Source organism: Styela clava, chromosome 12 (assembly GCF_964204865.1).
Source record: "Styela clava chromosome 12, kaStyClav1.hap1.2, whole genome shotgun sequence".
NCBI lineage: Eukaryota > Metazoa > Chordata > Ascidiacea > Stolidobranchia > Styelidae > Styela > Styela clava.
Window position 1 is genome coordinate 20,776,044 of NC_135261.1, and position 27,665 is coordinate 20,803,708.

At 33.6% G+C, this 27,665-nt stretch overlaps 1 protein-coding gene across 3 annotated transcripts in view; it reads right to left on the minus strand.

The window, feature by feature from the left end:
* Positions 1-25,394, minus strand: part of LOC120330268 (low-density lipoprotein receptor-related protein 6-like) — a 40,518-nt gene extending 15,124 nt beyond the window's left edge. For 2 of the 3 annotated variants that reach the window (XM_039397149.2, XM_039397148.2), the window contains exons 1-11: positions 25,091-25,394; positions 23,446-23,618; positions 22,914-23,155; positions 21,789-21,989; positions 20,706-20,968; positions 4,743-4,874; positions 3,876-4,076; positions 3,301-3,469; positions 2,899-3,029; positions 2,328-2,463; positions 1,778-1,988 (exon numbers count right to left, since the gene is read on the minus strand). In XM_039397149.2, the coding sequence (XP_039253083.2) occupies positions 1,778-1,988; positions 2,328-2,463; positions 2,899-3,029; positions 3,301-3,469; positions 3,876-4,076; positions 4,743-4,874; positions 20,706-20,968; positions 21,789-21,989; positions 22,914-23,155; positions 23,446-23,618; positions 25,091-25,151 (1,920 nt within the window). In that variant the 5' untranslated portion in view covers positions 25,152-25,394. Of the gene's footprint in view, positions 1-1,777; positions 1,989-2,327; positions 2,464-2,898; positions 3,030-3,300; positions 3,470-3,875; positions 4,077-4,742; positions 4,875-5,273; positions 5,445-20,705; positions 20,969-21,788; positions 21,990-22,913; positions 23,156-23,445; positions 23,619-25,090 lie in introns of those variants that run through there. The other variant, XM_078118815.1, reaches the window with a different exon arrangement.
* Between the last annotated feature and the right edge of the window lie 2,271 nt (positions 25,395-27,665).

Genomic DNA, 27,665 nt, shown 5'->3' on the forward strand with positions numbered 1-27,665 from the left:
TATGAAAGGAAGCGAGCATAAGGTCAACGTTATCGCACTTGACACACTCGGTAGAACGTTATGTTTCGAAAAGAATCAAATGAGAATGATTTAAGGAAAACCGAGTACCGATGATTGATTTTTTACACACATAGGAACACCCAGGATTGAAATATCTAAACCATGCTATAAGGTTTAATATAAATCGTAACTGGTTGAAAATGTTGTAAATTTCACTGAAAAACATAGAAATTCTAATTGATAATATATCAATTAATAAAGGAAAAAAAAGATTATATCATTCATTTGAGAGTTTGATTAACTTGAGTAACTAATATTTATAAACTTGTTTTGATCATATCTATCTACAATATCATAAATTATCATGACAAATTTGAAGATTTCATGATGCCGGGACCTTTTGATCAAATCTACCGTAGATATATTTTAATCTAATTCTAATAGTACAAAAGTAATGCTAAAAAATTGGATTACATTTTTATTTGAACAATCGCATGATATTGTACATGTAGTAGAATCATGTTTCACCAAATTTAGAATTTAAAAAAATATCTTGAAATTGAACAAAAATGATAAGTCCAGCTACATATCTGCCATGCAAAGAGAAAAACAATAGCAGAACAATTAGTGCTAACCCCGTTTTAGGGGTAACAGCTATGACAAAACTATATCTGAGAATGATAGATATGGCATATTATCACTTCTTTAATGTTAGTTTCATTGAATTCAAGATTTGAATATCCTGATTGGAATTCAGTTGGCTTAAAAAATATATTTCATCAGAGATAAACTATAGCATAGTATAGCTGTCAAACATGATTTACATTTAATACCCCTGGCCAAACTTGTTAAATTGATAAGGTCATTTAGGTCAACCCATTTTTCCTGCATATGAAATGCCCCATTTAAAAATATTTGCCTGAAAAATGTGTAGAAACGCTAATCAGTTGAGCGTAAAAAGTTTTCTGACTAACAAATCCAATTAGCATGGTTCCTCCTTAATGCCTGCACTAACGAGAGTTCTAAATGAGGCAAAATTAACAAAAAGTAGCTGAACAACAACCTTATTGCATTTAAGCATTAGTCATAATTAAAGTACCTTTCAGGAAAAGTATTCCACTAAGATACTTCCAAATGACTTAGTTTGATATTTTGAGTTAATTCTTTGACTATACAACAGCCAGAGATAGGGCAAGCACTTATACCTATTTTATCTTCGGCCCTTGTATAGTCAAATATATATCTTGTTAACACAAAACACCTAGAAAGAGAGGATTTGGTCGGTTTGACGAAAGTGGTAGGTAGGTGCACTTTAGACTAAATTAGCAAGGTAAACAAAATATAAATGATCTTTAAATTTGTAGAAAATTTTAAGGTAATTGGCCAAATCTGTAGAACCATAATCTTAACTACGCAAAAGTTGAAATTTCGAGTTTTATTTTAAGCCGGCGTATACAACAAAACAATATTCTAATGCTAACTAATTGTTTAACATATGATTCTTTGAAGTTCACTGATGCTCACAAATCTCCACATAAACAATAACATTGTAAAGTGTATTTTACATTTCCGGGTTAACATGAGAATTTTTACAACTGGTTATGTTATGTCTTGTAACGCTGGCAAATTTCTTCCAATTTGAAATTTTATACTAATTAATAGTCTTCCAATTTAAAATTTTATACTAATTAATAGTTAAGGAATTTGTTAATCTGTAATCACAATTTGAGAAGCACAAGATTATATGAATCCCTAGAAACTATTCAAAGGAATTTACCTTTGGCGTGTAAAGACACAGATGAGAACAACCTCCATTATTATTGGCACATGGATTAGTTAACTTAGAGGGATGGATATGCGTAGCTTTTATTCCCATAAGATCAGGTAATTCTTCGATCATAGAATGACGAGATCTTTTATCATTAACGAGCATTCGTTCCACTTTTCTCTTTTCCCAATCCGACCAATAAAGGTAATCATCTAGTAAGCTGAAATTAAAAAGGGAAAATATAGAAAGTAATATGCTGAAAAAAGTCAAAAATCCCAAACTGTACATATAGTATTACAAATACAGTAGATCACTTTTGTTTTGTAGGCCTCACCTTACCTTTCCACTCATTATAGATAAAACAAAATAACGTCATCAATATGTGAAGTGTTCAAATTATAGCTAATGGGTCACATCAATTGAGATTTAGTGGACCGATCGTCTGATGGTTGAAACACGATGACAAATTTCTTGATACACAAAAGGTATAAACAAGCGTGTGCCATAGACGAATCAATGACTCATGTGTTTTTCATATTTTAAAAATCACGAAACAGACCTGAAACCAAATATATGAGGAATTTTCTCTTCAAGTAAAACACGTCTGCCTGAACCGTTTAATCCAATAACTTCAATTTTATCTAAATATGCCTCGGCCCAATATAGTAATCCTCTTTTGTGGTCGATTGCAAGACCTGATAAAAAAGAATTAGTAAAAGAAAATGAGAACCTCGTTAGTTGAATGAGATATTCATTTTGTGATGTACACACATTCAATTCTGAAATTCTGAACAAAGATGAGGTAAAACGTATCCAATAAAGTTTAATAATGATAAATTAATAAATACTAGATTTACTAATGTTGCCAGTATTAGAACTATTATAAAAGATTTTTCTTTTTTATTTGGTACATGCGCTTGGTCTACTCAGGATAAAGTTCTAGTTTAGCACACAGACCAGTCGTATACAGATCAACATAATTTACAAACCAATGATGTGATCATTAGATATTTGTAACACAAGAATTTAAAATAAAAATACAGTTTGCATCGTTCAAAAATTATCCAACTCAATTTTTCGATGATTAATATAAAAATTAAAAAAATTTCTATCTTAGTTAGTTCACTTACCATTTGGCCATTGAATAGATGTATTAACAAAAACATATCGATCTGTTCCATCCATTGACGCTCTTTCTATCTTGGGGTCGCCCCAATCACTCCAATACATTTGTCCTTTGCCAATGTCAAGGGCTATCGCTCTATAAGTACAAATGGTTAATTTAAGACCAAGAATGGAGTGGGTCAGAACACAAAAACATAACATTTCAACAACAACATGGAGGTATTCCAGTCACTGTATAATTTACTGTTCTGATCTATAAAATAATATTTAAACTGAATTGTCCAAGAGCAGAAAAATTACAGTTGCTGAACGTGCTACATAGGAGTGACCTCCATCAGCCTTCTTTTAGGTTGCTAAAAAATCTTTTCAGGGTGGAGTAGCAGTGACAGACAGCATGGTTATCTTACCTTGGATTAGCAATGCCCTCCTCAATTAAAACTCTTCTAGAAGTTCCGTTTAATCTCGACACAGCGATGTAGTTTCTACCAGCTTCAGCCCAATAAAAATTCCTTGCTACCCAGTCAACAGCAATACCATCACACTGTTCAATTTCATCAGATATGATTTTTTCTTCATCTAGTAAAAATGTTTGAAAATGGATGAAACTGAACGCAATGACACAAAAATAAAGCACAAAATGACATGCCATAACTAGCATATCTTATTCAAATTAATAATAATTTTGCCAGCAGCGGTGATATTAGTCATCAAAATATAAATATTAAAAAATATTTCTAGAAATATCAGTGTTTGTTTCATGAAATTTCAACTTTCCGAGGGCTTTCGGTTAGGAAATTTACCTTTGTGAAAGTATTGTCAATGAATAATTTCACCAAAATGTCCATTCTTCCTGTTTCATGGCAAATATTAAAACAACCAGCTATCATTAGGGGTATACATCAAAATAAGTTTTATGTCAAATTGTCAATATGTTCAAACAAAATTTATTCTACATCTGAGTTCAGAATTCCCATCTACAAACCTGAGCCATTCAGTCTAGCTCGGTATATTGCTTTCTTCAAAATATTGCTCCAATACACGAATCCATCGACTGGATCATAATCTACAGCTATCGCATATTTGATGTTTTGCAGTGGCACGACGATGTCTGTATAATCTGGAGTATCTAGCGAAATCACTCGTAAATCTGGCCGACGGGCGAGCAGTAAAATACTTTCTGGACCTGCAGATGATAAAGTAAGCTTTAGAAGGAATATGCAAAAACCAAATGTTTTTTGACAAAAATATAATTTGCAAGTTAATTTTGCAATTTTTCTTCGGTGCTGATTATATCCCCTGTATGCACAATGCAATGAAGCTTAATTAATATATCATGATTTTAACAAATATATTATTTTAGAGAACACTGCTTGAAATTGATTAATAGTATATTACTAATAAGGTGTTGCCTGATATTTGTAAGATAAATTTTTTTTTCTTGATAGATACATTGCAATTAATGAATTATTATTTAGTACATAATTTTATTCATGTCATGTATGACCTGACATACAATAAAATCATACAAAAAATAAATAATGCAGATAGTCATGAATAAATAAAATTGATCAAACAAATAGCATTCATGTGAAAATAATGTGTGCACATTAAATAGCTTTGAAGAAAGTGACCGTTTTCCTAAATTATGATTTCTTGATGTGATGGACGCTGGTTAGGCTATGGAACTCAATTAACCAGTATAAACTAACAACTACAACAATCAACATTCATTAATTACTTGCAAACTCTTCTATCAATATTCTTTATCTAAATAAAATTACAAAGAAAAAACTTGGATTGCTTCAGATTAAAATAAATTGCACCCAAAATAAAGAATAAAATATCTCACCATCATTACAAGTTTTTCCATCAGACTGCAATTTTACACCAGTAGGACAAGCACATGTGTAATATGGATGTTTGGGCGAGATCAGGCACAAGTGTGAGCAGCCTCCGTTATTTTTTCCACATGGATTTCGGCCTGACATTGATAAAACAAGAGAAAAAGATTGAAAAAGATATTCACTATATGAAAATGGATGTCAATAACATGTCATCTAACTGATACATTAACATCATTTCCCACAATATAAACTTCTGTACAATCGATCAATTAGAAAGAACGTAGTTAGTTTCACCATAAGGCATAGAATCGTAACACGACAAGCTTATGTTACAGGTTGGCAACACATGCCCCTTCTCCATTTCTTGAAATGAGTTGTGTGTGTGTGGAATTAAAATAAGATAATATAATACATAATGTTTAAAAGACACTAGAAAAGACGTGTTTAAAAAATACTAGAACGCTGAGAAACAGGTTGGATTGGTTGGCTAATAACAATTTTCTGTAATGGCCAATTAGAAAAATTGAATCAACAACCTTTACTTCCACTTTGAGACTTTTTGGCAGAAGATTCAACAATCAAATATAAAAACAAAATCCAATAGTAATTCCAAAGCATGATAGTCATGAATATTCACAGTGAAGAGCTCGCATTTAATTCCAATATGATACAACTATAAGTTCAACATTTATCACAAAATAACTCTATATTCCCAGTGGTGAAACTGCCTATTATATTTTTGTCACAATCCGATACACATTATTATTAATACTAAACAGAGTTTATAATATACTGTGATCAAAAAATATTTGTATGTTCATTTATCTAAAACCAAGTAAGACCATGACAAAAAGAAAAGAAAAAGATGAATAGGTTTGTTTATAAGGTCGTAATCGCCATTTGAATGATCTCCTCAGAAAGAATACATAAACTTCTAAAACATTATTCGTATCCTAAAGCACTGGTTGACATTAAGACTAATAGAAAATACATAAGCATTGATTACATTCCGATAATCAACAAATATTGAACTCTTTAAACCTCAAATATTACGGTAGAAGTAGTGAGTGGATTAACTGAAACACAGGCTGTGAGACAATATCTGTCTCAATTACACTCCTGTCAACTACCCTTTCACTAGGAAAGTCGGTTTAGAAATAAGGTGCCTATATCAACAGTCCCTTACCATAATACCAAGATCAAGAAAACCTTGTAAAGCACATACCTAACCTATCTTTCCCAAGTAATAAATACTTCCATTGATCAAATTTTGTGTAAAACCATCAACCATGATCTCAACACTTATTTGATTGAACATTGGTACCAACCGCGTCTAGGAAACACAAAACGCACCGCAAGTACCAATACCAGTCGCAAGATGGAAGAAAATTTTGACAAATGGCCGATTTCGTGAAAGTTGTTATTTTAGGCTGAGAGCTTTGCTGTCGGGACATCGATATTTCAAAATAGAAATAATAAGTTTAAAATAATTCACCAATAACGGCGATAAAGCGCATAGGGGCCGCGGAGTATGAGTAGTTGTTTTTAAGTATATTAGAAACACCAGACAAGTTGGCTCCCAAACTTTGAGTTTTGCTCAAAGTTATAATAATAAAATCCACGTTTTATCCATTAAATTACCGTACCCAATACGGTATGAATTTATCATTGCGACCGAGTGTGTATAATCCATACAATTACAGATTTTCCATTCGGTTTATGCTTCGGTAGAAGCATTTAATTCAATAATTCAAAGTGCCCTTAACTTTCAGCACAAAAACTTTCTGGGGAAAGAAATCGAACCTACATGGAATTCCGCCCACGTATCCGCATTATGTGGATTTTCACTGATACGAAAATTCGCTATTTTAATGCTAAAATTTAGAGTCGTGACGTAAATACGGGGTACGGAGTATAAAAGTAAAACCGGTCTGAATTCCATTTGCGCTGCGGTCATGGCCAAGCGAAGGAATTTTTATATTTTAAATGTTAAGAAAATTCAATTTCTATAAATATCAGCATTCCTGCTTATAGCCAGAATATTTCCAATTTCATATATTTAAATGAGATTGCGAAACACCGACTATTTCTATACAAAAGTACTTTGATATAAATGTCGTTAAGTCGAGCTTGTTTGCCATGTTTTTCTGCAATAAATTTTTCCTTGACAACCACGTATGACTTAATATAAAGATATACATGAATCAACGTATATTTCGACTAGTTGACTGACCGTGAGCTAAAAAATTTGTCCCTTCATAATTCTTGATATTATTCACCTGTCTGTTCAATTCTTACGTTACATTTTCTCAACTCTGTGACTATATATTGGAACATATTACTAACAATTCAACTTTAAATCTCACGAGCGTAATAACTTGTCAAATGTTGAAATCTCATATTCTTGCGGTCTCAAAAGTGGAAAACACTACACGCGGTACAACATAGTTTAAAAGCATAGAACTGCTTTTGAAATCTATTGCCAAGAGTGTAGAATTACATTACGTTCGAGTTGATTCCAAATTTGAAGTTGAGTAATCTTTTTCGGGGACAAAAAAGTTCATTTGTGTAAAATAGCGTGGAAAAAAGTCTAACTATCGAAGTGCTCCCTATCGATTTCTTCCAAATGCGCTATGTAAACCACATGTGTGTTTAGCGATGATTTAAATAGGAACACCATTAAGTGCTTGAAAATACCTATTAGCACTTTCACGGGAATGCCAACTTAGGTACCGTGGTTTGAAGTATAGAGTTTAAAACAATTCCAACTAAACTATAGAAGGGGCCGGGGTACTCTCTTTAGGGATTGAAGATGGTATCGGGTTACCGACTGGGTAATGTTATCTGTTGGGCCCCACAAGAATTAACGTTCTATCATGTGATTGATTGTTTCACAAACTGTCAAGCATGACCGGAAAAGACTTTTACATACGGCCAATGATGATATGCATAATGTCCGCATTCCACCAAAATGTGGTTGTAATATCCAAAACAAAAGAGGTCAAATGAAAAGCGGTTAGAAATACATTTTTCAATGCTTGAAAACAAAGGAGTCTTTCATCATTGTTTTGAGTATTCCGGGAGCTTGACAGTCAACACCAAATCCATGTTTTAGTAACCATAATAATATTACGACCAAAAGACAACGTTAAATAACAATATAATAATTAAAAAAAAGATTATGAAAGATTCAGCACGGCGCATAAGAATTTAGTAGTATGCCATAACTAGCGACGATCGAAAAATACAACTTCACAAAAAAATTGATTAAAAAGAAGAACACAAGAACCCATGCTCGTATTTTATGTTACTAGAGCTAATCTTAATGGCGCGGAAGAGAGTTGTATTTAAACAGTCTCTACTTTCACGTCAGTCAACGCTGATTTTATTTGCTAACTAGTAAGACAGGAACTTTCACAAAAAACAGACCTACTTTATAGAATAAAGAAAAATAGTTTCGCGAGTAAGTAAAAAAATAAGCCTGAATGCAAGGAATAAACGTTGTTATATCAGCAAGGATTTTATGCTGGAAATTAAATCATTCGAATCTTCTACAAATCCCTTATCAGTGCTATGTTTTATTTCTCCTACTATTTCTGTCTTACTAAAAACTGAAATTACTGTATTAATATTTCATACTCAAAACTAACAACTTGATTCTTAAAATGACACATCTAGAACGAGTAGACTGCTATTATAAGACTTCTTTTCCCTTACGTATGAAAATGTGAAAACGCTTTTACTTTTTGACCACAACATGCGAAAAACTTTTCAGAATCAGTTATTATTCTGTCAATTTGTCGTATCGTTGTTGCCGACGGCCATTTTTGGATGGGTGAAATTCGACACGCACAAGCAATTAGGCGATCTCCTATCTCAATTTGGGGGGCCTAAAATTTTTTAATGCCCGTTGTAATGATACAAGCAAAACAAACTGAATGCGATGGTACCATAATTCGATACAAAGAGCAAATGTAATGTTCGCCTAATTTTCAACGCAATTTTGAACCAAAATTAACCCTTTACGATCGATATGAAATTCATTGCGAGACATTTGAACTCTAAATTTAGGAGTTTGTGTCCACGGGTCATGGAAAATATGTGACTCTATCAGGGATATCGGATTTCTAATGGTATCAAATCCACCGCGAAAACATTATAGTAATTTTGGCCTTGAATATTAGTTTTACCGAAAATTGGTTACTGAAGTGGAAATTATGTTCGGCCAAGTAATTCCCTAAGTTATCAAAGGAAGTTTTCAGATCTGGTTTATCCGTGGAGTATTGTAAAATACAAAAAGAAATCGTTAATTTGCAACCCTACCAAATGAAACTGAGCGACGTAATGATTAAAAGAACGAGAAATATTAATGGGTAAAACGCAGACAAAAGACGATTGACTTGTGGCCTTACACCAATGCCCTCCAATCTTTTTTGTGCCGCGGCACAGCGATAATTTCTACATTTTCCAAAATTCTATCTGTTGCGGCGTTTCGTTTATTCGTTTTCTGATAAAACCCGAAACACTTTAGGTTCGTTATTGAAAGAGCATCAATATTTAATACAAAACAACAGAGCGGTGTGCATACGTGCACCAATCGTTTTAATGTAGTGTAGAACCTCTGACAAGCAATCCCTTTCTTCTTGCGCAAAACTTTTCCTATTTTTGCTCTTGATCAAGGTCAGAGCAATAATACATAAATACGTTGCCTTTGCGAGCTTTATATACAACGAAATATCTATGGAAGAACGTCTTTATCCTGCTTTTTTAATTATATCATGAAACTTTCCGGGCGCACTCTATGGCACAAAGTGAATATTGCTCATCAAACTATGATGAGACGAGAAAGGCATTGTTTTTGTTGATGTTGAAATTTTCTAGCGAGAAGCCAAATTAATGAAAATACTAAAATATAATTATTCTTTCTTCATCATTATAAAAAGCCCAATCATGCCTATATTCCACCGTGGATAAGTTGTGATAAAATATTTGAGAACTTTCGCACTTTTTCTAAACTTTATCGCGAAAACTAATAGAGCTATAAGACATGTGGATTGTACGGATTTAAAACTACATATTTCTTCGCAATATTTTCAATTTTTTACATATCAAGAATAATCAAAAATGAATAAAATAGATTATCACTTTAAAAATATCCCATATTAGGATATGGACATTCACTTTTTGGAGTTAGTTATGGCAAGCGCATGTAGGGTGATCTGAATGATCAATTGTACTAAAATGAACGTGAAAGGCAGGGTAATACCGCTAGCTCGCGGTTCATCTCTGAAATGAAGAAACAACCGCATGGTGACAGAGCGGAGTTCCACTATTTTTGGATCATTTGTCATTCATGGTTAATACTGGAGATCGGAGAAGCAACTGGAAAGAAAAAAATTGAAACTAGGAACACCACTATACGAATAGTTTAATATTAAATAATAAACAATCCAAGTTTCAATAACGCTCGCATATTTGTACCAATCATGAATTTGTGATTTGACTCATAATTGAGAATAATGACGAAACTGTAAACAAGACCAGAGACAAAGTACTTGTAGAAATGAAACTAAATGAAGGCTCGTTCAGTTATTAACAAATTACAATATGGTTATATTCTTGCTGTAAATTTTGAAAACTAAACCAAATACATTTCGTGTACAAAAGCATTTACACAAAGAAACTTAAAAAGAGACACATTCCTAGTTATGAAACAAATATTTCATCCTCGCAAAACGTTGGTTGATAATGATGAGTGAAGGGAAATTAAAAATTTAGTATTCGTTGACAGATTTTGAAGAAATATCATATTTATATTTTCTCCTTGGTAAGTACTACTGCAAAAAAACAATGGAAAAATAAGCATGAACTTTTGGGTAAGCAGTTAAAACTACCTCAAGTGGAGCCAAAGCATTAGGCAGAAAGGCATAATAATTTTTTCTCAAAATATATCCGTGAAAAATAAGGAATAACATAAATGATGGAAAGCATCCTTCAACACCTCGGACGAGGTTCATTTCCACGCATTGTTTTCATCGGGTGGAATTTCCACTTGTTTTGTTTTGTTTCGGCCTCTCTTGAAAATTATTATATAATTTCCCAACGATTGACTTCGAAAATAGTGATCATTATAGACATTAATAAATCTTATTTGTGGAAAGTAGAAATTCGTAAAGATGCGTACGGACAATAGCCTAAAGGGGAAAGAGTTATAACAATTTTAAAAAAATCTATATTTTATTAAGGTGTTATTACCTTACCCCACTGAGGACAGTTATTTATTTACTAAGAAAAAAGAAAATTAACGTTTTCCATTTTTCTTTTATCAAATCTGAAATAAATGATCGACATATCATTTACGCTTGACATTATGACGCGAACACGAGCAATAAAATTCGCCAGGATAACTAAAATAATAAACAAAATCGAACGGGGAGTATAGCTCGCGGGTAATAGAGCGTAAATGTGGTCCAAAACAAACAAACGAACGGAGGTCGCTCACGAGAAGGAATTCATTGAAATTTCACACAAAACCAGATATGGGACTCGGATGAAGTTACTTGATCATGGGCTGCCTTGTCGTAATCATGCATAGCAGCACTTGATAGACTTATCTTTATCGTTAGGACAAAGATTAAAAATAATTGACAGAGTTAGTGACTGTTTCGCAACCTACTTAGATAAGGGTACGCTGATCACCAAATTAAACGTTCTGTGACTATAATAATGTATGATACGAAATTGATGAAAAACGCATTTAAAGCAGTTCATTTTTTTTTATAAATAAGTATTCTAGCAATGAGAAAAGTTTTTAAACTATATAATTTTACACGCCAGATTTAGATGACAGAACTTGGGATTACATATTACTTTTTCAAAAATCGAGTGATCATTTGTAGAACAGTATACCTGAAACGTCCTAGATGCCACATTATCTGGTTGATATGTCAAATATACAGACAAATCCCTAGATTCAATGAATGAAGTTCATTTCTGTATTGGTTGTCCTTAAAACCAATCAAATATATGACGGAGAATAGGATTCCCACAAGAGAGACAAGAGTAAGTATGAAAACATCAAGCACGTCTGTCATCATAAACAAAGAAAATGCGGATGTCTACTTTATAAAGCCGCCAACCAAGTTGTGTTTTTGACCTAAGGTTTAACCCCGGGGTTTGGCATTCCGGCGAAATCCAAACAAACAAAAGCATAAAACATTTAGAACGAAAAGGTTAAAAGCGCGAGATTTTCGGCTTTCCGGGTTAAATCTTTTTGATTTTTCATACAAATTTGTCGAAAGCAAGAACGCAAGCGCATTGCTAAAAATTGATATAAAGTACTGGTAGAGGTAACAATTTCAAAACATAGAAAATCCTCTGAGAAGTGGGAACTTCTACAGCCCATGGTTACACAAATCTTGGCAAACCCAAGACGGTGGAAGTCAAGAAGCAAAAACGTAGTATTAAGCACGACATGTATTGCTTCAAGACACGAACGCGGTAATAATCTAAACTCTTAAACTATTCGAAACTCAAATCGCAGATCCTTGGAAACACGGAAACACAAAAATAAAAAGGTTAAATAAAATACAATTACCGGTATGTGCTATGGATGGTGCCTAAGTCGCAATTAATTACATGTGATTTCAAGTAATGAGACACCCATCGGCATAGAATAGATCTCGGTCGAATTCTTAAATATTATTCATTTAGATATTGTTTAAAATTACAAATACAACTGTGTTGTTGAGCCAAAGCCAGGGTTTAAATATGGTGGAGAAGGTGAAATGAAAACACGTTCTCGCTAATCTTTTATGACATACTATTATTGGAAGCATTCCCTTCGATCTATTATATCAATGCAATAACACAAACACATATGCACAAACTATACACATAGGTTTCGACCGGTAGCGATATGTAAGAAGCTCGTGTTTTTGAAAGTCCAAGTTCGCGGTTCGTCATTGTATACACAATTAATTACGCCCAGGTGGGTGCTGGGCATAGTATCCCCTTGTGATCCATAACTTTTACCAGTGCCAATCGTTTCATTTTTGTTTGCAACGAGTTAAGTCCAGAATTTGACCGCATTTCACAAGTAATTCAAATAGCGCAACCAAAACGTACCAGTGATTTTAATTTGTAAAACGGCGGAAATTTCGGAATTATGTCAACAAATTCAGTCCCCGATCAATGATACTGTAAACATTCCGACAAACAATGATTTTTATGTTGAATATGTTTTGACAGTAAATACCGTTGTTCAATAAAAATCAATGGTGCTGAAATTGTGGCTACTAAGCACAAATATAGTCAACATACTCATGATTTGAACTCATATAGACTAAAAAGTTCGTAAATTTTACAAAAAATATTATATCAAATTTCACGAGGAAACAAAATGCGATTTGCAAATTGGTGGCTAGCAGATAAATATATCAGCAAAGAAAATTCACGACATTATATATATGAATAAGAGCATATGATTCAATTAATTTTAGTTGAGTGAAATAGTGGCAATTGTATTCAAATATACTCTATAATCAGAAAATGCAAAAATTATAAGTGAATTTGGAAGTTATATAACTGGAATCTGCACAATATCAATATCAGACGGTAATACTTGAAAGGATCTATGTCAGACTCACATGAAATGCGATCCATCAAATACACTCATTAGCTGTTTGATAAGCTATCGGATTCCCATGGCGGCATGATAGGAAATATCATTAATGGAGTTGGCGTGTTTTTTTTACGATAACAATTGACTGGCGGTATTTAGAAAAACACCACATCAGAGAGACGACGTAAATGTGTCGTTAGATTTCTAACCTGATGCGGACAAAATGGATGCTGTTTAAATATACAAAAGGAGTGCTCATTAACATAAAATCGTCTATTTTTAAGCAGAGATTGTCAATTACGGCACATAAAATCGAAACAAAGAAGCTTTCGTCGCTGGAACTATAAAACATACATTATTTGTACTTTTACGAGTTTGTGATGGAATGTAAATTCGGGAAGCCTATAAACGGATAAATCACCTAACCCAAATAAATGAATACAACATCTTTTGAGAGTTTAACAAGCACCAAACCATGTATTCGAATCCTACATGACCACATATTGTTTGCAATCGAGCATTTATGCTCAGACAAATACGAGATTATGAATCACAAGATTGTTAAACAAGTTTGCTCACAGTTTTCAACATCCGAGAGCGAGCAATGCGAGCCAAATTTTATTGCCTAATCAACCAAATAATATGTTAATTTAATTACCCAGCAATGAATTTACGCTTGATAGGATTCGGCGATAAAAATCTTTAGCAAGCTTTCATGGGCATTAATCACGCACCCGCGCTTCAAAGACCGGATATCTATCGGACCCCTAACACAAAATGAATAAAAATAAACAGAGGTGAAAACGCACACTTGGGTGACGAAAAACAAAATTAGTATTTATAAATAACTACTGGTACGACGATGTCATTTGGACAACAGTGATAGCTGAAATTAATTTCATCGAAATTACATGGAATGATTTAAATATTCTGCTTTTAAATGAACGAACAAAATCAATGTGATATAACATTGAACTTATATTGGTAAAACTTACATTTTAGGAACAAAATCCTGATTTATTTATTATGTCAAGTTGAAAATGAATCACATATAAAGCACAATCAATTGCTAAAATATCACAAATCAATTATTCGCAAATAAATTGACAAAATGGCGAACACGGGAAACTTTGGTAGAGCTGAAATCCAGCCAACTGCTAAAATCGAGTTAGTCTATAAAATAAGTCATCAAAACACTGATCTTATTTACAGGCTAGGCTTGCACGTAATTGACAAAAATCAATTCCGTAATTACGGCAAAATCAATTACGTAATGACCCCGTAATTGCGATATTTTTCCACGCATTTAAACCTATCATAACAACCAATTAAATCCACTTCTTTTCCGAATGGGACATTGAAGTTGGGTTTTCATATTCTTGGCAGTACTACACGCCGTCGGCAGATGTTAAAGACAAATATCAAGGGGTGAATTCAAATTAATTTTATTCTGATTTTTATATTTTGTGTTGGCTTTGGTTTTCATTTATCACCTTCGCAAATTAACCGTCCCATTTTTATGCGATCAATTTTATCAATACCGACACTGGTATACGGATATTTATGGAAACGATAGTTTTTTAAAACCACCTTAGTGCTGAATAAAAATTACGGGTTTCTAATTTATTAACTAACGACGAGCGTATTCTCTCGTTTGATTATACTTGCGATTTCCTCGCGACGAAGACTTGTTTTTGCAGCGTCTTCTGCATTATCCGACATTACTGCCTTGTTAGCATTTTATAATAATAATTATTGATGTCGACTTATTGACGATATTCCGATTACCATGCTTCATTTTACATTTAATCATTTCGCGGACTGAATGTTTATAACATTATTTGCGATAAATTTAGATCAAATATTATTTATTTGAGTATAATTTAAATATGGAACTTATATGATATGCCTTCTCCGAAAATACAAAGTTATATCGCAAAAAAATGCATTTTGTGACATTTATTTTACACTCACGACATTTATTTGCTAACTCAAGTCGGCGATCCTATCGGCCAAGATTGACACAAGTTTGGTCGAGTGCCGGTGGTATTCAAGTCGACGATAAATCAAAATAAGTTGCCGCATTTGGTAAGACAGTTAATCATATACGGCCGAAATATTGAGAGGAATTGTGAAAAACATCATGAGCAGGGCCAAGTCCGGACTGATATATAACGATAAAACCGTTAACAGAAAACATAAGATTTTGTAATAGAAAATGGATCTCGCACAGAATAAACACACTGGCTCATATTTGATTATATATGATAGCAGTTAAATTTTTAGCGGTCCGCGAGGAATCCGTCGTTTTGCTGTTTTTCTGCCGTCTCAATCGCTTTACCGATGCCGAGGAGACGAAGTTGCGTTGGTTCATTACGCAATCTCTCTTTTGTCGTCATATTGCTATTTGATAAGCGCGACATTAATTATCACGGCGAGGTATTGGTGCGAGTGATCAATCGCTCTTTTCGCTTATTTGGTTCCAATTCGTCGCGAAAGCTCTTCGTTAAATTTCACAAGATCGTCGTGTTGAAAGGTTATGGATATTTTCCTGTTTATACCCCAAGTCTGAAATAAAACAGCCAAAAACAGTATGATATTCCATGTTCATATATTAATTGTTGATATTAACAATAACGAATGGTTAAGCATTGCTAATCCACACTTGGTGGGGAACTCCCACTATTTAAACGCGTGACTATAAAATAGAAACGGAACATATATATTATATACCACAAGTATCGGAAAACTGGAACAAGTAAATAATAAATAAAAGTAAAATGAATACAAATGTTTGATAGACCATGTTTGAAAGATTGATCTCCTGTGTTCCTTAGTCATTTCACCCGAAGAAGTTGAAACCGGGCGTGCTAGCGTCCATCGGTTCAACACAATTCTTCCCTCTATCTACGGTTATTATGTACATTGGCCATGGTCATGCTAGATAAGAAGCGAGAGAAGTTGATAATAGGTTAGTAAATGGCAACGCGTCATGCCTTCCTTCACCTACGTAACAAGAGAGAGAAAAACGGCTGCGAATACCGGAACTCTCTTCTACTTGTTGAGCTTCCATTTTTCGCAATCAACGAAATTGACTGCTTTGAAGAAAGCTCGTTTCAATGCAGTAATTACGACTTTACGTAATTCGTAACTTCCCTTCCGTAACTCCAAATAATTACGTAATTCCGTAAATCCGTAAATTACGTGCAAGCCTATTACAGGCAGTCCAAAAAGGGGTTTCAGGGACAGGAACTTGTGACATTATCGATAAGTAGAAACTAGCTGTGTTTTACAAAACATTCATTAACCTGAGGGATAAAAATAAATATCAATCAGTCTCATGCTGGCATGGGCCAAATATACCTCACCACCATTCGGCGGCAGGTAACAAACAGATCAGAGAGAGTATGATTAGAGTGATTCATTGCAGAGGTACATTGGGAAACAGTGAAGCCTTTGTATGAAATCAGGTCTACATTTAATACAAGAATTAGTTTTAAATTATCGCTGACGAACAGCGACGACGAAGGCAAATATGGCGACGAAAATGTTATCGCCTATTTCGCAATACCAATTCTTGAATATGCTGGATATTAATTAATTCAAATATTTTAAAATTGTATTCATAAAGAGTTAAAAAACTCAATTTTTAAAATGCAGAATACATGTAATTCACTTATAAAGTTTTGGAGAAGCAGACAATCCAGACAATCCTACATATTAAAACTTCTACAAGTTATTTAAGTCATTGTCCCCGCACAATTTTGCACCAAGTTTATCTTTTTAATCAATAATTTTATGAAATGTTTTCGATATTCCGTTTTTAGGTTCTATAAAACCCAAAACCAATAAATAGTTCTTTGATATCGGTTGACAATTGACATATGTCAAGTATATCTGATAAACATCCAGGGTGGTCAGATGTTGATCATGTCGGCAATATCAAATTTGAACCGAGATGGCTGATCTCTAAGAAAGTATGATGAACTCATCTAAACGTTGCCTCAATTACATGTTTATGGTACTAAACCAAATTGCACCTTGAGAGAAAATTACACGAGAAAGGAATTCGAGACCGATTGTCAAAAAATAGGATCGCAAGTGAGATAGGAATGTAAGAAACACGTCTTTCAACGTTAGAAGCGTTGCACTTGCAGTATCATAATTAGTCATAAATTAGATTTGTTGATAAATAACATCAAAACTGCAATGGTAAACATTATTTTACTATAATTGAATAACGATTTGTCATTTGTCAAATTATTTTCAATTCAAATTACATCAGATTCGTGATTTATCTATTTCTAATGAATTCACACATATAACAGAAGCCAAAGAAGAAACATACCAAACCATAAACGGAAATAAAAATAGGTATATTACAAGTAAAGATGTGAGAAATCGGCGGCATAGGTAGAAATCGCCAATTAATTAAACCTGAAAATCGCGACAATCAATTTTCTAGGCATGTAATCATGGCGAGGTCTGATTTAATTGGTCACAAAAAGAAAACTGCACAATGAAAGCTACTTTGTGGGCTTCAAATATGAGGATAAAAAACAAGTTGAAATCTACGTCATGTTCAAATCAGTACATGTTACTATACATGGTCAATGTTGGTTCACAATTTCTGGCAAAGTAGTTCAGACGCTGGATAGACGACGGTAAATATGCCAACATTTTTGTATTGAATTTACAGTTACAGTATAAGAGATCTCTGTCTAACGTCTCAACAGTTAGTCTAGTCAGTTGCGTCTAAAGGTTTTTCAACAAAATATATCAAGGCTATGCGACAATCAAACCAACTGACGTCACCAGGAAATAGACCATGCAAGATACCACTACACTTGAAAACGAGCCATTAAAACAGCTGTAAATAAATTGTCTTCTTCACAGGCGCTTACGAAGACGCGTAGCTGTCCAGGGACTCGGTTGTGAAGGTAATCATGAGAAAAATTAAAACTTGTATCTCAACGATTCAGCCTGCGTCATAACTACAACTCTCTTCACCAAGAAAATTTCATTTCTCGTTCAAATATTTCAGTACCAAAACAATGATTGAGGTTAAATGATGGACAATAACATTAAAGGTATTCCGCTGAAAATGGGTATAGTTTTTCTGATAATCAAATATTCCAGTTGAAAACAAAAAACGTCTTTTTCGTATGACAAATTCTTTCAAGATGATGTCATCTCGAATGTGTCAGTGCGTTTGTAATCAGTATAAACAACCACATTATAATTAACAAGAGTTAATCTCATGGAAAAAATCTATTGTGTTGTGCGTGTGGTGAGTTAACATAAATAATAAGTTCAAGAATGCGCTTCTTGTCTTCTGTTTGTAATATGATCGACAGATGCAAAGCGTTTACTTAGGCTGTGGGCAATTAAATCGACCTTGAAAAACCGCAAGTTTCAAAATATTTTGACCAACTTATCTTGGCAGCTGGTCGTTATCAAAAATAAACGATTTGGCATAATTTTGTCATTGCATTTGTTGAAAAAAACGTTAAATAGATAACAAAATCATGGTAAATTGTGTCAACTAACTTGGTTACAAAATGAAACTTCTGAACTTAACCAGAAATATTTTTCAATAAAAATGATTTACGGGTATTCGATAGATATGTGACAGTTATACCAAGCCAACAATTGTTGTTAATTCTGTTTCAAGTGAACGAGGCCGGGAGACTATAATAAATCTAGCATATTGGCAGCACACAGCATATGCCACCAATGTCAAATTAAGATACCAGGCTATAGGACCACACACATTACACGAACTGAAATTGATCAAAAACCCAGAGCCATGTCTGACATGCGGTCATGTTGGAAAACGACCAGAGAAAATTGATGTAGCATGATACAAAGATGCAGAACATTTCGAAATTGAAAGTTCATGCTTGTTAAGGATAAAAACCTTGTCAAGATGAGTTTTTATTTGCTCCCCTGATCGAAAATCAAAAGCATGCAGGCGACCAGCTAACAAAAATAGGAAAATCAGTTTGTAAATTGTTCAATTATTTTAGTGTAATTATTGAAAAAAATTTGTTCGTTTTTTTCTTAGCAACACTGTCAAATAAAAAATCCTTTTTCTACACCCAATAAAAACTTCAATAGAAGGTTATCGGTGATATGTAATATGCTATCAGTCAGCAAATAGCAGGGCATCAATGGATTAAATTCAAGTACAGTATATTTGATTACATCACCCAGAAATTTCATACATTTGATGGAAAAAGTATGGCTGACAAAGTCATTTGATCAGAAGACCAGCATTACATTACCTTTCACAAAACTTGGACTAAGGCATGTCAATGATGGAGAGTCATTGGAGACTATAACCCAACAATGTCTTTCTAAAATTGTGAAAGTGGAAAGTGTCTTGTAATTGTAAGGATTATAAAAATGTAGGAAATTATTTCGAAGCTGCAATGGATGGATGATACATTCAAGGGCAACAACTAACATACAGGAGAAATCAGATGTATATGGAGCTTCACTTATAGCAGAGACAATTAATTTCTAGTGCTGACAAAATTAAAAGCAACCAATTTGAAGAAAAAATAGATACAAAATACATTATCTAACGATACAAATAATCAGAACAAGCTCCAACTTGTTTCAACTTGCAGCATAAAATAGAAAAATTGTGAAAATATGCAACTCAAATCAAGTATGCCAAAGCATGACATTGATTTATTTTTAAATTGAATCACATTTGGTTGACTTTGAATAAATGGAAAAAACCGAAATCACGGCATTAAATGGAATGTGAACTCTTTTCCACACAATTCCCATCCTGTTGACCTTGGCATTGAAATTTGATGACCCCGAACCGACAATGTCATTCACTGTTAAGGGAGCAAATGCACGAACATACAAATCTGATATCCACCTGTTTAAACTTGAACTTAACCCCACTTGAAAGATGGGAGCCATTTAAAAAAGTTGTTTTTTCTATGCTTAAGTATAATTCTAATATATTTCATATTTAAGATACGATTAAAACAAGAGTTTTCTGAAAAAGAACTCTGAATAAAAACGCCTTAGAGATAGCTGCATGATTCAAATCAAGTCTGAAAAACCGGTAATTAACTGACTGTAGATTAATACTGTACTATTCAGCAGTTACCCTTCACCTAACCAATCCTCAACACAAATTATAAGCTCTCTGTCACTGACACACTTTCATTTCACCCACATAATTAAATAGCAATACAAAAATATTCCCCAACCACAGAGGTTATTAATTTAAAATTTCCATAACAGATCAAGCATGGACTATTAATAAATACATCTTTAGATGCCTTATCTGATGAAAATAAGTTTATCAATATCATACCTTGTTTCTGTCGATGGGGTCCATAAGAATGAATATCATTCAAAGGGCTGATATTGTCTTGCAAGACAGTCGTCTGACCACTCCCGTTTTTAACAGCAGAATGAATAGAGAGAGGAGTGCTCCAATCCGTCCAGTAAATTCGATCTCCGGAAAGTGTGATTGCAAATGGGTGTTGCAGTGAACCAACTAAGATGTCGACATCACTGTCATAATTGCCAGAATTGGAACCACTATTGGTTGGTCCATTACTGACCACGACTTCCCTGCAATTTAAAGATGTTGAAAAAATGAATGAAATATTTTTGTATTTGTGAATTGAATTTCTATTTTTAAACATTGATGGACAAAATATATTTTTTCAAAATATAGGTGATCATTATAAAGCACCATAAATGTAGTGTAAAATAAAATATTCCAATACATGCATAATAATACATACATTGTTATGATCAAAAATCAAAATACAGATTCAGGGATACAATATCAGCTAATGTCTTGGGCAATAAATATGAATTAATATATAGAAATATAGAATGAAAAAGAAAATATTGTTGAACATAAGTAACTGAATTACCGAGACGTGATAAAGCTTGAATAAATCATATTAAATGCGAAAAGGCTTTTACTCCATCCAAATTATTCTGAAACTGATATTTACAGTAGTCTCATCTTCACGCATCCAACGAAATTTAATAAGAAATAATTGACAATGGGTAAATGCCGCCTAAGCTTGAATGAACAATAGGGAACAGTCTTATTTGGATACTACCAATCAAGGATAAGTTGGCCATTGAATGGCAAGCATTGGGGTTTTAAACATCTTTGCTTAGCACCATAATAGTTAATTCATAATTAATTAATACTGCAAGCTGTATTTCCATATTTTTCAGTAGTACATTCGTTGATGCACCAACTAAGAAAGTAAAGAATAAGATAATAATGTGCTGAATAGGAAGTTTGATTTAACAAATTCACAATGATATTAATTAAGATAAGATATTAACTGATATGATAAACCACTTGCATGTACCAAGTTGGAAAAGTACTGGTACTTTAATAAGGACTTAATAAGGAGATATCAACCTTCCTGTTCCATCAGTATTCATCCTGTTGATATAATGATAATTGGCATCAACCCAATAAATTTTGTCTTCATCGTAATCGAGAGTGAGACCATTTGGCCAATAAATGCCATCTCTTTCTACCAATGATATTCTGTTCGATCCATCCATTCCAGCTCTTTCTATTTTCGGATTCTCCCCCCAATCGGTCCAATACATGTAGCTAAAAATAAACATCATTTATCATTTATACTCTAGGTAGGTAGCTATATCAAGATACATTTTGAATATTAGAATAAAGGCAAGAATTTATTATAAACAAAACCTCTCGTGTTACCAGAACAGATTGTTATGGGAATATATCAGTAATAACCTGATAGTGCAACACATACACGGCACAATGTCAAGAAATTGTAGTGAATATATAAGATTCAAATCTGTGGAATCAACACAAAATACACAAAGTTGAGATTGAGATGGTGAGCATGTTTATAACTCAAAACTATCATATAACAAAATATAATAGAAGAAAACGCAAGATAAATTTATTTCAAAAAGACGTAAAGCTTTATTGGTGACAAATATTCCAATAGGAAGCCTGCACAAATCATGATATGTCTTGTTCATTGTTAATTTCAGAAAAAGTAAACAAAAACCCTCCCTTTGCTTAATGAAATATAGATTCAGATAATACATATTCCTTTTGCGGTAATCATTACCCACTAACGCAAACTGATGTTTTAATTGAACACATTTACAAAACAAATAAAAAACTATCATCCATGGGTGAGTGAAACACCTTCAGAAAAAACAGAAAAGTAATTCCAATATAATCAATAAACGCACACACTCAACTTCACAAATTTTCTATGTGAGTGCCACATTCAAGAGGTGACAAGGACCTTTGACAAGAAAACCAATAATGGTTTACAATAACAGTTGAGAAATGAGAACAATGAGAATTATGGTAAACTTTGTGATCTTTAAAGATTAAGATGGCAATGAAAAAAGAAACTGGACATGTAAGTACATTTTTAAAACAAAATTAAATTTCAGATATGTAATGCCTAGTTCGTAAAAATGGAACTTCACAATTTGAAATTGATGAAAATTTATTTTAGTAAGTAAAATACAGTCAGTTTCTTACCCTTTGATTGGGTCAACTGCAATTGCTCTTGGTTGATCAAGCTGATCCCAGACCAAAACTTTACGAATCTTGCCATTTATGTCATTGACTTCGATGCGATCGGTTTCATCATCTGTCCAATATAATTTTTTACTTATCCAGTCACAAGCAAGTCCATCAGGACGTACAAGTCCAGTTGTAATGACGTTTCTTTTTATCCGATTTTCAAAACTTACATTCGTGAAAGTTGATTGTATTTTATCCTGTAAAATGCATCACAGTGTTTACGTGTTATAAGAACAAATAATACAAAGCAAAATTAGAATGACACACAAATAAAACCAGAATCTGCTATTAAAAAAGCTCCATTCCATTGGATATACATAAGAATTATAGATATTCAATTTTTGTCCCATGATCAAAATAGCTACATACCAGACAATGGGCTGCAAAACCCATAAAAAAGCAAAAAACAACATAAGCCTAGTTCAACAATTGATAATGTTTGTCCAGCTTTCCTAAAATTCCTGCTAATATTGGCAATACCAGTTACCTGTCCAGCTGCTGAATCGATCCAAAATATCAAATTATCTGAGTAAATATAATCACATGACATTGTGTAGTCAATATCGTCTACTATCAATTCAACATCAGTTGGATTGGCCGCGTCGAGGAGTTGAATGTTTGCACGATTTCCAAGCAGGAGCTTGGGCAAATCATTGGAAGCTGTATAAAATATCAAATAATAAGTTAGAACACGATAAAAAAATTGACAGATTTTAGAAATGTGAAAGATATAAAAAACTTGATCATTTATTATTTAATATAGCATTATTTTGTAACAAGGTTTAATTTTGAATGTATTGCAAAATTTACACAGAACATTCGATGCGATTACTAATTCAGGGTTTTTATTCACATACATAGCATTACTAAAATAAAATTAACTTCCTGAGAAATACACATCGTATTCCAACTTTAAAACTTGAGACATTTAAGGAATTTGGTTTAGCACGGACTACCGGTACTACTACAGGCAGATAAAAACTTTCGACTCCAGCTCGGATAAAACTTTAATTTTGATAACCAAATTTTTGGCAATTCTTTTTTCAAATTCTTAGTCATCTCAGCGGTTTTGAAATTTGTTGAAAATATTATTACTATTGAAAATTTTTATTTCTGACTCCAGAGACATACAATTATGACACTGGCTCAACTCTGTCCTGCAAGAAAATTTCAAAATACGACTCCATCTCAGACTCTGATATCAACAAAACATGCTCAACTCCCGACTCCACGGGCAAGAGTGCAGCTGCAGAATTGAGTAACTAACTATCGGCAGGGTGTTTATGCTACACAAGTCAGATGTCCGAACGATACACATTCGTATTTTATGTTTGTGCTTATAATATAGGTTAAACTGGCACATGTGTTTCAATGTGTTTTAAACCTTATTAGAGTCTTTGTCAGTTTTCCTGATTTTCCTAATATTTTGTGTGTTCATTGTTTTGTTTTATGTATGTTTTTCATGGGAGGATATTCAAATGAAAATTGGGGCTAATTGACTAAACGCCTTCATGTACTTCTAGTTGGCGTGGCATAACCATTTTCGCATATGTCATTTCTAACCCCCACCTGACTACGCCAACCAAAAATTACGTCACAGTGACAAAATAAGGCCCGTCAAAGTATATGGAATGTTGTCTAAAACGCGCAGACAATCACCCAGAATCAAGCAAGCTATTTCTCTCGTTTTCTCGTCTTAGCGATCCAGATATGAGAGAGATCGCTGGCGTAAGCAAGTTTTATATTGTCGGCGAAGATGCCATTTCGGGCAATCTTAGCATTTCTTTGGCAAGCTCTATGACGTTGTAGTGACTTAATTTTGGAATGATGTAGTCAGGTGGGGGTTAGGAATAACATATTATGCAAAAATGTTTGTGCCGCGCCAACTAGAAGTACTTACGGCGTTTAGTAAACATGCGCCTTAAAATTTATATAATCATCAATAAAGGAAATGATTCACTCCAAACACTTCCTTATTTATCAATAACACTTCCTGCATGTAACTATCCGGTATAAAAAATAAAATTGAAGTCAATAAGTATTGTATATACAAGGAACACAACACAAAAGTGAAATGTGACAAGATAGAAATATGCTATCTCATGAAATCATGAACAGAGAAAAGAACTTACCGAGAGGTTCAATAAATGAATAAATGAGAATGAGGTAGAAGATTATCTTGAGTACTCCCATTTTTTTAAACGGTTGCCCAGGTAAATCCACAAACAAGCAAATATTAAAGATCTTTACAAGAATTTAAAGTTATCTTGAGGTAGACGAGTAACTTTTGAGAACAAAGTCAAGCTTCACTTTTTTCTTGTCAGACATAAATCCCATGATGTGCAAACAACTTCAGGTAAGTCAGTAAATAGCTTCATTTTTACATAATATAAGAATCTTTATTGATAAAGCTTCATATAAAATACTGTTAAAAAAACAGGTTAATATTTGAAAGTTTGACTTGTTTATGAAAGTTTGAGCATAGGTACCGTACCGTAGATAGTTGTGAGTGGAACATGCATGACACTGTGACATGAGATTAAAAATGCTGAAATGTGAGTTCAATGTACTAAATGCAAAAATGGATACAACAACAGCCAAAAACCTTCAACAGGCAGACAGACATAGGATTACAGATCCATAAATACCATAGCTTGTTTGTTACAACACCTACAGACCTACTGTAGACTATGTTAAAAAAATCATGGTTAATAGATATTACAGAAATGCTTTTGCAGTATTGGATTTTTGAACTAGAAGCCAGCTTAATCCAATACTGTATTACGGGTAGCTGATCCTATTTTAGCATTTGCTATAAGATAAGATAAGTTTATTTAGACTCCATAATCCAGTAATCAGCAGAAAGGCGATAAAACGGTTGATAAAAACAAATAAATAAAAACTGATTATGAAATCAGGAGAGTAAACAAAACCTTGGATAAGGTTTAAAACGTACATTATATGAGATGGAAAGTATTGCCAAAAAGTAGTGGTACGTGTTAATTCACCCATGGTACCGGTACCGGTACCTACAGATTGACAGACCTAACCTACCGGTACTGACCCACGCTTAGACAGGTACCGGAATCTGATACCGTACCACCGGTACCGTAGTCCAACTGGCTAACTAATCACATGTCGCTACGGCACCGTACTAACGAGACGAGAGGTCGGTATGTAAAATCCTATACCGGGTACCGGTACTACCGTAGTCGGCCTACAGGCTCACATGCAGACAGTTCAGCAGGTACGGTACCATACCGTATGCAAATCGTATGGTCTTCTTTGCCGTTTGTCACTTTTGCCTCTTTTAATATTGTCCTTTGCCTCTTTCAAAATTGTCAATTTTACTATGATTCACAGTACAGCAGTATGAATTCTAAGCATGCAATGTAGGTATACAAGGTACGGAATAACTTATACGGCGCTTTTTTTTGCCAATTGATCGAATTAATAGTTGATTAGTTCCCATCCAAATTTGATTTGATCCCATTCCCAGAAATAAACCTTTGCATAGAAAAATCATGGAGGCAAAAAAAATTATACATCCACAATGATAAAAAAATAAATAAATGCAAACACAAACATATTAAGAAAACCACCAGACCACAGAAGAAACTGAAATTCTCGGCTGTAATACGCTCGTCATCGAAGCTGTGATTAGTCCGGGGCTGCCACTTTTGTCCGAATAAAAGCATCTAGTTCGACCTCAAAAAATATCTAGATTCTAGATTTCAAATTTGCAGTTACTGAATTTAATAAAAATAAACAAAACAAACAAATAGTTATATCACATCATAGTGAATTTCGAACATCATTTGAAGTTAATGTTGTTGCTACAGTATCTTCAGAAAAATGTTTTTGCTGTAGGGCCTACCTATTTTTTGAAACTGAAACAGGTTACTTATAAATTGTTTCTTTCGAATTGGGTGAACTTAATAATACCTGGTATTGCATTCAGTGAATCTGCTTTCCTGCTGTTTTTTTTTAGTTTGGTCATTCACAGTTTATTGCACTATATTTTATGAGTGTCCGCACACCGAATTTACCGTCACGGTTTTGCGTTTGTTCGTTCACCGTAAATATATTCTACTACGATTAAACTACTTATCAGTTAAACTACTTACCTTTTCCGCAATGCCCAATCTAGCAATCAGTGTAGTTTTTCATGGCTTGGTTTTTCTTAAAACTTTCATGGCTTCATGAGTATGTATGTATGTTTATTTGCCACAAAAATGGAACAGTATCTGCATAATACCTAAACTACTTACCTTTTCCGCAATGCCCAATCTAGCAATCAGTGTAGTTTTTCATGGCTTGGTTTTTCTTAAAACTTTCATGGCTTCATGAGTATGTATGTATTTATGTTTATTTGCCACAAAAATGGAACAGTATCTGCATAACGGTATAAAAGAGACGGGATACATGTGTAAGACCTTACTGGCCTAAGACACAGATGTGGACATGCACCCCAACACGTATAACTGCAGTTTAGGACTGCTGCGTTATAGTAGGACAACAGACATGAAATATACAAATAAAACTCTTGTACAGGTACAATACACATGACAAAGAGGTACGGCACCACAATGATATGTACAATATCAGTTTATGGCACGTTCATGTCCCAGGTTCTGATGTGAAGGTATGACTATCGTCGTCAATTTATTACATTCCACTCCCCACATTATCTTTGAATGTGATTGT